This window comes from Pituophis catenifer, unplaced genomic scaffold (genome assembly GCF_029215685.1).
Source record: "Pituophis catenifer annectens isolate HBS135680 unplaced genomic scaffold, rPitCat1.0.hap2 SCAF_1, whole genome shotgun sequence".
In the NCBI taxonomy this organism is placed as follows: domain Eukaryota; kingdom Metazoa; phylum Chordata; class Lepidosauria; order Squamata; family Colubridae; genus Pituophis; species Pituophis catenifer.
This window is the reverse complement of record NW_027256881.1, coordinates 67,288,416-67,303,644: the sequence shown is the minus strand read 5'-3', so window position 1 is coordinate 67,303,644 and position 15,229 is coordinate 67,288,416. Positions and strand designations below refer to the sequence as shown.

At 38.3% G+C, this 15,229-nt stretch overlaps 1 protein-coding gene across 1 annotated transcript in view; it reads left to right on the top strand.

Moving 5' to 3' along the window:
- FMN2 (formin 2) overlaps nucleotides 1-15,229 on the top strand; it is a 202,838-nt gene that overhangs the window by 147,156 nt on the left and 40,453 nt on the right. Inside the window, 1 exon segment of the mRNA XM_070950697.1 lies at nucleotides 2,888-3,008. Within this exon segment, the coding sequence (XP_070806798.1) occupies nucleotides 2,888-3,008 (121 nt within the window).

Sequence of the window (15,229 nt, the reverse complement as noted above, 5' to 3'; positions counted from 1 at the left end):
TCATCTGCCTCAATACAATCTTCCATATTTGAATCAATGTTATGTAACCATCTTTCTTTTGTTATTAGATAGGGTAGGCCTCCTTTAATCATCACAGTGCCTACATTTGTTTTGTCCTTCTCTAAAGTTGCTTTCCCCTTTGAGAAAACTATATTGATGTCAGAATCTCTGCTTAGTTTTATGGCACTTAGTATGTTATGAGGTATTTCTGGAATTAACAATACCCCCTCTATTTTTCCTAGGCCAGGCAAGGTCACATTTCCTCTGCCTAATACTTGAACCTTTTCTTGATTAGCTACCTTTATTACAAATTTATCTTCTGTAAATGAAGACAATATATTTTTGTTATTAGTGGTGTGGTTGGTTGCCCCAGAATCAATAAGCCAATTATTGTTCTCATTTTGTTGTGTTTTAGTGCTGTCTTGTTTATTTAGTCCATTCAGTGAACCAGATTTTCTCTCTTTTGAATTTTCTCTACCCCCTCTACTATCTCTGTAATTTGGTGGGCTTCTATATTTATGTCTATCTGTGGAAGACTGTCTATAATTGTATTTGCTCCTATACTCTGACCTATGTCTCTCCTTTGAGATTTTGGGACAGTCTCTTCTATTGTGTTCCCTGGACCCACAATTATGGCATTTAAAAGCTTCATTGTATTTTTCCTGGAAAGCTACCTTCCTAAAAGATTTGTGTTCTGTGTGATTGCTGGAACGATTTTTTCTTGAATTGTCTTCTGCTATCAATTTGTTAGATAGACTTTCTATGGATAAATATCCTAGATTGATGGTGTCTAAGTGTGACATAAAACTATCCCATGATGAATCAAGTGAATTGATAATAACACTTTTCATTGTTTGATCTGAAATCACTTCCCCCCTCAAATGCAGCTCAGCTCTTATTTTGTTTAGAGATATCAAATGCTCACTTATGGAAACCCCTGGTTTTACTCTGGAAGAAAAGAAATCCTTAGACATTCTTGTAGTGGTAGCTACACTATCGCTGTGAAACAGATTAAACATGCATTGAATTATTTCTGAAACAGTTAGGTTTGGTTTGATGCTATGATACATTGTAGGAGACACGCTAGATATTATTAAGAAAAATTCTCTATGATGTAAACAATCTATTTTTAAAGTCCAAGGTCTTCTTGGAGGACTAGTGATAAAGAATAGCAAATTTTCTTTCATAAAGACAACCTGGAGCTGTTGATACCATTCTTGCAAATTAATGCCATCAACTCTAAGTTTTGGGAAGTCACTGGGTAAGTTTCCCACATTATTTTGTTCATTACTTACAACCTGAGGTAGTCCGTGGTCTCGCAAGTGCAGGAAATTGCAAAACGGCATGGGGATGCTCGCAACGAGTCTGCGCGGTTCTCTGGCCAGTTCAAGTCTTTCCGGACCGTCTACGTAGTTTCGCACATGCGCGTTGCTCATTTCTTCTTTGGCGTCGTCGTGGAAGGTTCTCTCCATTGCAGCTCGCTCGCTCCGCTCCTCTTCAGACGAGTCGGTTTCTGGCTCGGTTTTAGGAGTTTTGATGGCGGCGACTGCTCTTTTCTTTCTTTTGTGTGCGTTGGTACTTGATCCGGTCTGCGGTGTAGGGCGGAATCGACATGGCTCTCTGGGCTCGGGCGTCGTCGCTCTCGAAGTCAGGATGGGAGCGTGCAGGTCTTGAGGTATCAGCTTGTTCTCTAGCTTCTTCGTTGTCGCTTTGGAAATTTTTAATTTTGGCCCAAATGCAGCAAAAAGCGTCTTCATTGCTGACTTTACTTGGGATTTCGTTAAGTCGTCTTCGCTTTCTGATTCTGGTTCTTCTGAAGAGTTTGAATCTTCCTTTTCGCTTTCGTTGTCTGATAACGTTTTTCGCGCCAGAAATTTTGAACTGAGCATTTTGATTGGCTCTGCTTCGCTCACTTTGGAGGCTTGTTGGAACCAAGATGGCTGCCATTCAAAATTTCGCGCGGGATCACATCTTTTCTTTTTCATAACGACTTTCTCTGTAGTCATATCACTCACAGTTTTTTGGTCTTTGGGTTTTTCTTTAGCAATGTTTTTCTCTCTCGCTGCTCCGCTGTTTTTCAGCATTTCTTGGAGATTCGCGATGAGGCTTTCATCATTCTTCTGGCTTTTTAATAGTTTTAATATCTCTGACCTGAGTTCGTTATTTTCTATTTCGATTTCCTCCTGGTCATTATTTTCATTTATTAGTTCTTCTTCTTCAGTGGTGTATTCTTCGGATTCTCTCGAAATCGCGTTTGTGGATTCGTTGATTATTTCTTGTTCAGTTTCTATTTCTTTGCTGTAGGCCCTGGTGTTGGGCCTATCTTTCTTAGACATCTTTAAGTATTTATTGAGTCAATTAACCATCCTCTGCTACCAGCTTGTTGCAATATTTTCAGGATCAGACTCAATAATGATAATAAGAGTTAGAGGTTTAAATATATTTCTCTTTAATTATAACAGGCATTCTATATTCACTGAATATTCACAGATAGAAGCAAGGAAAATGGTGAAGGTGGCTCCTTATATATACAAGGGGTGGAGCCAAGAATGGGAGTGGTGAATTATGAATACATTAGGAACCAAAGAATAAGTTAACCCCCGATGTCCCATATATACATTATTTACACATTAGGGAATAAGGCATTTACATCTCACAACCACCCAATCAAGAACATTCCCTTTACAGGTTATACTACCGGTATCACTAATATAGAAATTTAGCAGAGCCAAAACAATCTGGCGAAAGCACCAGATTCCCCAGCCCTGCCTTAAGCGATACTTGCTCTTGAATCACTTTGGTAACATATTTAATGAAAGAGAGAAAAATATGTAGTTCTTGTCTCAATGTTATGTTATCTATTCGACCTGTTTATTTGTTTTGCCAGGATGCCGGAAAAGAACAATGCATCTTCCCTCTTCCAGAACCGCAGGATCTTTTTCAAGCTTCTCAGCTAAAATTTGAAGAGTTCAGTAAGGATCTTCGCAAACTGAAAAAAGACTTGAGAGGTAAAAGCTTTGACTTCTAGGCAGACATGGGAACATGCTGGTAAATACCTCTAATCTGTGCCATCAAGCATACAAGAAATGGCAATGAGAAAGCCACTATGACAGTCAAATTCTCAGATACAGAAGTATGTCAGGCCTTAAGTTGCGTTTTCAATTATATTTAAAGATTTAGATGGATTTGTCTTAAGAAAGGAAATGGGAAAATTCAATTGTAAATCTGAAATGTATCAATTTTATTTTAAATATATAATACATATATAAATATTGTATATAAAATATATATATTTAAATATATAATTTTTTTCTCAGGGTTCAATCTTTGAGAAATCAAATTTCATCTAAGAAATGCTGAAGATTCTTCTTAAATTATCAGTATATTTCAAAAACAAACTTCAGAGATTTCTTAGGCTACACCCTTTGCAGAATTAGTTTCATGAAACTAAGAAGGATTTCTATCCATACAGACACATATATACAATTCTGTTGCTAAATTGCAGAAAAAACCCTCCACAATACTGATCCACCAAGGTTGTTGCATGTTTCTGCAACCTATCTCGAAATCCTAAGAGATTGGGCAAAGAATAGGAAGATTTGGAAGTGCTCAGTTCGAATCTCATCTTTGCCACAAGTGTTAGTTTCTCTAAGGCGATTTGCTATTGTTCTGTCTAGCACAGGGCAGGAAAAAAAATTCCTACAATGTTTTTCCTTTTTATCTTAATTGTGTGGCAAATGCAGTGTCCAAATCAGGAAGCTAGGCAGCCGGGCCTGTTTGGGTCAAGAAACTTTAAACTTCCTTTCAAGAAGGGAACATGATAGCCTTGGGCTTTTTGTGTTAAAATGTAGCCAAAGGGTATGTGGAAATGTTCTCTCTTTATTTTAGAAATATCTCTTCAGAGTTGTGCATTCTGTTTGATTTCCAATGCATCGGTTAAATTCCAGGAGAAGTTTTTGGAGGAATTCATTCCACCTTTTCAGTGCAGTTATCAATGATTGGAGGGGAGGTCACCTTGGAGAAATTGTAGGAGAAACCATCCACCCAGTTGCTCTGCCCACAAACGTGAAGAATTTTGTGTCCTGCTCATGTTTTGTTTCTAAGCCTCACCCTTCTCTTCAATATACTAACGCTAAAATGGGAATAGTAATATTGGCAGGTCTTAAGGGCCTATTGTAAGGATTAGAGATATGTAATACTATATAAGAGAGAATGAATGAGAGAGACTGAAAGAAAGAATGAGGGGGGGGGATGTCTCCTGCCAAGCAAGCTGATATAAAATATACTAACTTTTTCCAGCTGTCAAAATTAATATCTTTGGCTCTAGCCACTTTCCCTAAACTTTGATTTCCATTATATAGGCAGGCCCTCATTTTCTGGGTCCCCAAGGATTGAAACCAAGACTGGTGATTCACAAAGAACTCCAAAAGGAACTGTTCATACTGGATAAACAGGCTTTAAAAATAGCAGAAGTACCATAATACAGCAAAAGCAAATACATAGTGGAGCAAAATATCAACACTTTTGTGAGTGTATATGATATTGATTAATACAGTAGATATTAAAAACATGGTAAATATAGGGGCTAAAAGTAGTTTTTGCCTTGGGAATTGGATTAAAATAATACTGTGATAGCAGTGACTGATCAGAAAATAGGTTTTGGAAATGAAAATGAACAAATGTATGAAAATTGAAACACAGCATAAAGTTGCTATAAAAAAGGTAAATACCTTCAAGCTGGCTGGAGAATTCTGGGAGTTGAAGTCCACATATCTTCAAGATCAAGAAACAATGCCAAGGTTGAGAAACACTGCTGTAGAGGATTAAAGTTAAGGAAAATCTCCTGTAGTTAAAACCTGCCTTCCTGAATTAAGAACGAGATGGAATGTAAACCCTAAAATTGTCCTTCCTAGTCATAGCCCCAAAGCTTTGAAATCCCTTTCTAGCAGAGATGCTCTTCTTTTAGCTTTCACAGTTGTCAAAGCAGTCTTTTTTCAGTAGCTATTTGGGAAGTAATTATTAGTGCTTCATTTGGTGTTCAGCTTGGAAAGCAGTTTTTTAGTAATGCTGTATGAGAGACATACTCTTAATCATTACACTTTAGAGTAACACATTATGTAGACATTTGTAAACCACCTGTAATCTTAGGAGCTTGATCATATAACCAAATAGATTTAAATGGATGAATTCATAAAATAGCTTTAAAAAACAATGAATGAACTCTTCCTGACAACTCATCTCCCTTTCTTTTGAATCTTCTATCCTTCTCTCAGCCAGAAATAGGCTACCTACCTTGCCTTAAATGTCGATTTCTAATAGAAGTCCTAATAAAAAGAGAGGTCTCTTTCTCAATTTTGCAGCACATCTCTCTCTCTAGAATTTGGAACACATGAAAGAATAGTATATCAGCACTTCCTGTGCTGATATTAAATACCTGTGTAATAATGAAAGGTTATTAGTAAGGTTTATCATTACAGGACCAACCCTACAATTAGTGTATTGGAAGTCTTGAAGTGTAGTACTATTTCTACCACTAAACTGGCCCTCCTTCCTCTAATGTATTGTTCCAAGGGACATGGGAGAATGTGATCAGCATAGCCAAAATGTAAGTCAGACCACTTTTGCTGTATGCACGGTGTAAGAATGGCACTTTGCATTTCACTGAAATGTTTGAGCTGCAGCTGGCGACAAGGCAGAAGCCAGACCAAACAGAAGGGTAAGACAATGTCATAAGTCACAAGACAGCTTCTGGCTCAGACTAGAGATGAAGGAGATGGAATTGATTTTATGCACTCATGATTTCTCTACCAATCAGAGTTAGGGTTGTGAGCATAATGTCTATGATTATTGAGTCACTAATAAAAAAGTAATTAAAAGGGATAATGGCACTAATAAATGAAGGATGTGTACTGAATAATTTCCAGGGTGTTGTGTTTAGTTTAATTTAATTTAGCTTTCCTTAACTTAGTTTACGAACAATTTGAGTGGTAGAGCTGCCCATCTCACAAAGGTGACTCTGGGTGGCATACAGAGATTAAAATCAAAAACAATGACATACTTCATAAAATCCATATGCAACCCTACTATAATGTACTCCTGGGGTCAAAAACCCCCACCATTATCTTTCAAGTCACTAAAATAAAACAATAAAACAATAGGACTTGCCTTCCCTCCCAACCCAAATCCTATGCACCTTGTAAAAGGCCCATAGGGTTGGAGCCAGCTGGATCCCTCCGAAGGCTGTACCAAAGGGCATGCACAGCATCAAAAAAAAGCATGACTACTAGGGACCCAAGATGTGGATGTGACCAGGAGTATTGGTGTTGGTGCACATTTTAAACGCCTGCTAAATTTAAAACATTTATTTCTGCCCTCCCAAATTAAATACATGCATGTAGAAAACACAGTTCCTTTCATGAGGAGCTTCTTCCTGTATCTAAAAGTGCCAAAAACTTGTATCAACAAAGGAAGAAACAGTTAATTGGTACAACTATCCCAGTGGTGAAATTCAATTTTTTTTTACTACTGGTTCTGTGGGCATGGCTTGATGGGCGTGGTGTGGCTTGGTGGGCATGGCAGGGGAAGGATACTGCAAAATCTCCATTCCCATCCCACTCCTGGGGGAAGGATATTGCAAAATCTCCATTCCCACCCCACTCTGGGGCCAGCCAGAGGTGGTATTTACCGATTCCCCGAACTACTCAAAATTTCCGCTTTACCGGTTTTCCAGAACCTGTCAGAACCTGCTGAATTTCACCCCTGAACTAGCCATATCTGATGCTCATATTTGCTCTGTGGGTAGTTTTCGGTTCAATTGTGTCCAATTCTCAGACACTGCCTGGACTAGTCCCTGCAGTTGTATTGGAAAAGGTTTTTCAGAAATAATTGTCATTGCCTCCTTTCTGGAACTGAAAGAAATAAACAGGTCCAAGGTCACTCAGCTGGCTTTGTGCCTAAAGTGGGTCTTGAACTCACAGTCTCCTGGTTTCTAGCTTGACACCAAACTGGCTCTCAAACAAACCTGTACTATTTTTGTAATTACAATATTTATTTTATGGTACGTAATTGGATGATATCTTTAGTGTACATAGGGCTAAAAAGGAGAATTAAACTGAATTTCATTGCAAGGAAGAATCTTTTTTTTTTCTTCATTATTTTTAAAATAGTAACTGCACAGATTCCACACCTTATTTGTTTGCGTGTTTTATGAGAAGTGTGTGTTGAACTTTGTTAATTCAGGAGGAAAAAGACGTAAGGAAGATTAGATAAAAAAAACATTAATTTTAGATATGTTTTCAGGATGTGGGCGGCTTTCTTGTACTTTAGAATATGAGTAATTTTTTATTTTTTATTTTTTTGTAGTTGAAATAACAATTTCCATGATATTTCTTCTTCAGCTGCCACTCGTTTCTTTTCCATTTGTTTTAAAGCTTTATGTGGCTGGGCATTAATCTGTTATGTAGCAGACAGACATTTTAATAAACAAAAGGTCTGAGACAGCTCAGGATTTTATTAATATATCTACCAGTTTGGCTCCATTAATTGCCCTTCAATTTCACAGCTCTCCAGGATCCTCAGTTGTGCCTTTCTCCGTTCCTTGACACAGAATTTGTTAAGCAATCTGATCTGCTTTTGATCTCTCCTGACTGTCACCAGAGTTTCTTGATCTAGTTGTGTCAAGCTATTACTTTCGGTAATTCACTCATTCTGCACTCAAAATGTTAGTACTTGCTACAAGACTTAAATCACCTTGCTGTCTTAAAGCATATTGAATAGCTGGATCCACGGATACAATACAGAGATATTTTACATGTAATATTGATATTGATTTGTGAAAGGTTTCATCCCTTCCACCACAATCACACACATACACACATTTTAGAACTAACTGAAAATATGACTTTAACATGTATATTTTCAAGAGACTTCAGTTCGAACTAGGAAATTTTTTTGCAAATATGCACAACTACCCAAAAATAAATCTCTTTTAAATTGAGATAGACTTATCCCCAACTTATGTCAGGACATAGTGCTAGATGATCTTCTTTCAAAAATTGCTGCAGCATAATCCTAGTTTGGGAAATTTAATGTTCGGTACTCTGAAAGTCTCTCTTTGCTTGATCATAATATTTTTATTAGATATTTAAAAAATAGCTTGGAAATAAGATTGATGCCAATGAGTTATTATTATTATCTCTTTTATTCATTAAACATGAAACTCAGTCAACTGAACATTTAAAAATGTGTCACAAATACGATTGACTGGTGCTAATGGTTGATATGGGTTGCTGCCAGCATCCTAGGTATCAACCAAGTATCTTCTTAAAATATACGATGTTCGAGTAGCGCAGTTTTTTTGCAGTTCTGCTGGTGTTATTGCAGGAAGTTGCAATTTCTTGATGTGTTTTGTAAAATTCTTGGACCTGGTACCAAGTGCCATTACTACTACTACTACTACTACTACTACTACTACTGTATTATCAAATTTATACGCCACCCATCTTGCAGTTCAAAGTGACTCTGAGTGGCTTATATATTGGTTCTTAGGGTCTTTAGTAAAACATACATACAGCTCAGCTGGTCATCAGAACTTTTTTTTTTACATTTTTTATTACCGGTTCAGTGAACCAGTAGCATTTTTCCCTACCAGTTCGGGTGAACCAGCCTGAACTGGTAGCATTTCACCACTGCAGAGAAGCCATTCCAAAGGGTGAAACCTTGGGACACCTACAGGAATGACCTCTTATTTTACATATAAATGAAGGGAACAGGAAAGGCTTTTAAAGGAGAAAATGTACACAGAGGAACTCTTGGTATCTACATCAAGACACTTTATGTACTGCTATTAATTAACCTAAAAAGCAAAAAGTTTTCTTTTAAAAAAAAAACCCAAATAAATAAAAGGCAGTTGGGTGTAGCAATTAAGGTAATGAGCTAATGGGGAAGCCATGAGTTCTAGTCCTGCTTTAGGCACAAATCCAGCTTGATGACTTCAGGATAGTCACTCTTTCAGCTCTAGGAAACAGGCAATCTTGCCAAGAAAACTACCATATTTTTCAGAATATAAGACGCACCTTTTTCCCCAAAAATAGAAGGTGAAAAACTGGGTGCATCTTATACTCTGAATGTACCCCTGCCCAGCTTCTCAAACAGAGGTTTCAGAGGCTGAAAAAAGCATCAGAAAAGAAGCTTCAGAAAAGAAGCCCCCAAACAGAGCTTCAGAAAAAAAGCTTCCAAACAGACCTTCAGAAAAGAAGCCCCCAAACAGAGCTTCAGAGGGTTTTTTTTCTGAAGCTCTGTTTTGGAGGCTTTCAGAGGCAGAAAAGAAAGTTTTTTCTGAAACAGAGTTTCAGAAGTTTCAGAGGCAGGAAAAAAAGCAAAAAAAAGCAAGGCACAGAACTGACAACCAAGGAACCTGATGCTAAAATTCACCTCTGGGAACAGCTGATTAGGGGTATTCCGGGAGGCCGATCCACCTGCCAATCAGCTTTTTTCTTATTTTCCTCCCCAAAAACTAAGGTGCATCTTATACTCCGGTGAGTCTTATACTCTGAAAAATACGGTACAGGACTAGTCCTGGCTGTAGCTAGAAGTCAACACTGAGTCGAAGGGGATAGCCCCCCACCGCCGCCACCATCAATAAAATCATCAGTATCAATAAGGAAGGACTTACTAGTTAGAACTTAATATATATTGTGGACAAGTGTTCATTGCACTATTTAAATCATAGCAGACAGTGGTGGACTTTAGTTTAGGCATCTGCAGCATGCCACCCTTGGTGCTAAACACCTACTAAATCTACTGTAAACAGCTCAGGTACAAAAAAAAACCTTGTAATCTTATAATATTGCTAGGAAGATGTATTCCCTTGAGGCATGGTGTTATGATAGCCATTGCTGGGGAAAGCCACTCCCTGATCTAGATTATAAGAACTAAGTGAAACAAACAGGCTCAGTTTAGCCATAACTCAGTAAGTAAAATTCCAACTGTATCAAAATCTAAATTTAAATCTACAGAGATTTTACTTTCAGGCATATAGTGATTATACATAAATTTAAACATAAGAGATCAATAAATATGAACTCAAAAAATGTGAAAAAAGTCATAATCTTAATATGTTTTTAAACATTCTGTCTTGTTCAATGCTAACTTATAATTACATAACTCTATTGAGAGGATGCCATAATATTACTTGAATTCAGGGGTGAAATCCAGCAGGTTCTAACAGGTTCTGGAGAACTGGTAGCAGAAATTTTGAGTAGTTCGGAGAACCAGCAAATACCACCTCTGGCTGGCCCCAGAGTGGGGTGGGAATGGAGATTTTGCAATATCCTTCCCCTGCCATGTCCACCAAGCCCACGCCCACAGAACTGGTAGGGAAAAATTTTGGATTGGATTACTCAATTTTACTTCACAATGTACTATGTGATTCACAGTCAAATTTAGGAAACAGTTTACCATTGAAATATGTAGGTTATATGTCGGTTAACACATAATTTCCTATAGAAAATTCCATAATTTTGTTTGAAACTTTATTTTTAATTTTCTGACATCAAAGGGTTTCATTTTTCTTGGTATGCTTTCTACAGTTATGCTATAAATATGTCTAACTTATATTTTGCTCTGAATGGGTGTTTGTATGAGTGTGATCAATGTGTAGTTTTTAAGGCCCTGTTTCTCTACCTCAACAACTTTAAGAATGTATGAAAGTTATAAGCATAGGACCTGGGTATTTGCGGGACCGCCTTCTGCCACCAATAGCCTCCCACCAACCAGTACGCTCCCACAGAGAGGGACTCCTCTCTGGCAATGTCGGCTGGTGACCCCCAGGGGGAGGGCCTTCTCTGTGGCAGCTCCTGCCCTCTGGAACGATTTGCCCCCGGAGATACGAAGGATATCGGATCTCCGGGCCTTTCTCTGTGCCCTAAAAACTTTTCTTTTCCATCAAGCAGGGCTGGCGTGAACACCCCCCCCCTTTTTTTTTTTAGCTTTTTAAATTGTCAATGGGTTTTAGTTTGAATGTTTTAAATTCTGGGCCAAAGTCATGTAATTCTTTTAAAAAATTTAAATTTTGTATTGGTATGTGTTTAAGTTCTGGCTGTGCACCGCCCTGAGTCCACTAGGAGAAGGGTGGTATACAAATTGAAATAAATGAATGAATGAATGAATGAATGAATGAATGAATGAATGAATGAATGAATGAATTCCGCACATCTTAAACTTGCCAAAGCTGAGAAACATAGTTTTAATGGGAAAATTATACAACTGAGAAGTGGCATGTCAGGTGATCTATCAGCTATGTAGGAATACAAAACAAACTTTCTGGCTAACCAAGGTCAGGAACCCCAATAGAGGGCAGTGGAGAATCACTCTTAGGAACCTCCATGCCATGCTAATCCTAAACTACTTAGATCAGAGGTCTTCAAACTTGGCAGCTTTAAGAGTTGTGGACTTCAACTCCAGCCAGCTCTGCTGTCCACTAGTCTTAAAGCTGCCAAGTTTGAAGACCTCTGACTTAGATAGACCTAAGTTGCAGAGTGACATAAAAACACTCCAAGGCTATTCTCCTGTAGAATGAGGAACAGCAGCACACAAGAGCTGCATCTTTGGATGTGATTCAATTTAAAGGTAATGAGGCTATTGAGGTCCTCAGTGGTTTGCATGACTGCTGCTGACCCATCTCATACAAGGCTCTTGTGGCCAGCTCATCATCCTTGCCGCATCCTCAGACAGCAGTAGTCTTTGCAAATATGGCTGAAAGGGTTAATTGACTGAAACACTGCAGTATCCAGACTTCTAAACTGAAACCATATGTAAATGAAAGGCAAGATTTCATTCAGTCTCTGAGTCATGTCTTACAATCCTTAAAGCTCCAAAGAAGGCTCTTCTGGGAGAGGGTTATGAAGCCCCAACAGTCATTGGCCTAAGTCAGAACAATCCTTTCCCAGAACAAGTAATTAAAAGGGAAGGTGTATACCCACAGTTAAATGTGATTTCCCCTTCTGATGCTACATTCCAAAATATCTTTATAGTTCCCAACTTTTACCGCTTCTCTGTGGCTGTGGGGTAGTCAGATCAGATGAGAATCTTGTGGAGAATATTTTCAAATGCATATGTCCATTATACAGTAATAAAAATGGTTTGGAAGAATGTTTAGAGCAGGAAATAAAATGCATTCATGAGGCACACATCTCTCCATGTTTAAATTATAGGGACAATTCATGTATTGAATTTGTAAACTTTGTGTGTATTTTTAATACATTTTCCAGAGGTGTAGTAACTGAGGTTTAGTATTATAATATCCTCTCCTCCAATTTCAGGTGAAAATAGAATAGAATAGAATAAAAACGTTATTGCCAATTTAAAACCCTAATCAGCATACATTGAAATGAAATTTTGTTGCATTCAGCTCTCAAAACCATTACGCATATATACACACACACATGACACAGAGAAACATCAGAGTTTAGTTTGGATGTATATGACGGAAAAAAAAGAATCCTGCAAGTTTACAAGATGGATGGCATAAGGAACAAAGCTATTACAGAATCTAGTAGTCCTGCTATAGATACTTTGAAACCTCTCCCAGAGGGAGCAAAAGAAACAAATCATGAAGTGTGTGTGTGGCGTATCTAACAATACTTCAAGCTCTAAGCACATAGAGCTTATAAGCAATATCCTGAATAACAGGATGCGAGCTTCCTATAATCTTCTCGGCTGTCCTTACCACTCTCTGTATGGACTTTTTATCTAAGGCACTGCTACCACCAAACCAATCAGTGATGCAGTTTGTTAAAATGCTCTCAATTGTGCCTCTGTAAAAAGTGGGCAGGACAGAAGGAGAAATATCTACTCTCCTTATACAACACAGGAAATGCAGACTCTGGTTTGCCTGTTTCACTAAAGATAATACATGAAGAGACCAAATCAGATTCTTAGTTATCTACACCCCCAGAGTCTTAATACTATTACCACCTCCACAGCTGCATCCTTGATACAAAGTGGAGTATGACTATGCCGATTCTATCTAAAATCAACAGTATTCTCCTTTGTTTTGTTAACATTCAAAACCAGTTTATTTTTATTGCACCAGTCTACCAAAGCCTTCACCTCTTCCCTATAAGAATCTTCACTGGATATGTTCAGTGGTGGGTTGCTACCGGTTCTCCCCAATTCTTGCGAACCGGTAGTGGAAATTTTGAGTAGTTTGGAGAACCAGTAAATACCACCTCTGCCTGGCCCTGCCCCCAATCTATTCACTGCCTCCCGAGTTCCAGCTGATCGGCTAGAAGAAAAAAACTGTTTAAACTCTTACTGCGGCACTTCAAAGGGCCGCCCTACAGCTGATCAGCAGTAAAAGGCAGTGTAGTGGTAGACCAGTGTGCTCCAAAAACAAATAGGTAGACCGGAACACTCCAAAAACAAATGGGTAGACCGGTACGGCTCTGCAAGCAGTTAAAAGCCTGGTGGACACCTCTGCTAAATCCTAAGGAATTGTCACATGACCATCAAACCATGCCCACAAAATAAGCCACACCCACAGAACCGGTAGTAAAAAATTTTAGAACCCACCCCTGGATAAGTTCCATCACTGTCATGTCATCCGCATACTTCATAATACCATTCATAGCAGACTTGGCACAGCAGTCATGGGTCATCAAGATGAACAGTAATAGATTCAAGACACAGCCCTGTGGGGAACCCATATTCAAGGAGATGGAAATGAAATGTTTCTTCCGACTCGCATAAACTGGAGCCTATCAATAAGGAAATCAAGTATCCAGTTACATAAAGAAGTATTAAAACCAGTGGTGGGATTCAGCCAGTTTGCACCATTTCAGGAGAACTGGTTGTTAACTTTCTGAGCAGTTTGGCAAACTGGTTGTTGGAAGAAATCATTAGGGAGAGAACCAGTTGTTAAATTACTTGAATCCCACAACTGATTAAAACCTAATAGGCCCAGTTTGTTCACAAAATGATTGTGTTGAATGCCAGTCTAAAATCAAACAGCATTTGCACATGAGTATTCTTCTCCTCAAAGTGCGCCAAACTAAGATGAAGCACACAAGAAAGTGCATCATCTATACACTAAAGAAGTTTAGCTGAACTTTCATAACATTTTCACTCCTCAATATTAATACCACCTACAGTCTAATTGACTATGATTTGTTGCTGCTGTTGTTTGCTTGCTTTGTTTTTGCTATGGTTTGACAAACTATTCAATGCATATTGAACTTTTCACATGTACCCAGAAACTTGGAAACAAGCTGTTGTATTTGGAGAAAGAGACCTGTCCTTTTGTGGACCTCACATGCTACTTTTGTCATGTAAATAGCATATTGTTACCAGAAGCAGCAGCAAATTTGGAATCCAGATACATATCTGTATGTGTCTGTGAGTTGTCACATCCTTGTGATGCCATAAATTTACCGGTAAATTGAATCCACTTATTTTGTCTTCAGTTGGGCAAAAAGGATGATGGGGGATTGATATAATACAAAATACTGATTCTAATTAATTGTTGTTGATAATAACATCAATATTTCCTCCTATACCTTAGCCAAAATGTGTCAGTTGTCACTTGCTCCCGAGCTCCCGAGCTCCTCCTCCCTCTCTCTCTCTCTCTCTCTCTCTCTCTCTCTCTCTGTCTGTCTCCCTCCCTCTCTCTCTCTCTCTCTCTCTCTCTCTCACACACACACACACACACAAATACAAACACAAACACAAACACCACAAACACAAACACAAACACAAACACAAACACAAACACAAACACAAACACAAACAAACAAACACACATGTGATCATGAATCTGTTGTGTGCATATTCTAGATGAGGATCATTTTTGCTGTGTCCAAGGCTTTGAGCATTGCAAAGAGAATAAAATCACTCCATTTTTAACTATCAATGGTTCATTCTTCACTCTAAACATGTACATTTTGTTTTCTACTTTCTGCTCTTGAAGTCAGAAACCAGACTGGTTTTCCCTGAAGAGACAACAGAAGTCAGTGAAACCACATAAGCGATCAAAACAAGCTTATATTGCACCACAGCTCCCGCACTTACTGTGTAATTGGCCTAACATCACATTTGTTTAGACACAGAGCCTATAAACACTAAACTTTGGTAACCATGAATAGTCTCATTGAGGTCAATAGAATTTACATGGTAGGGTTGTTAAACATGTTTACAAGTGTGTGTGATCTGAGCCTTGGTAAATTATTGTAAC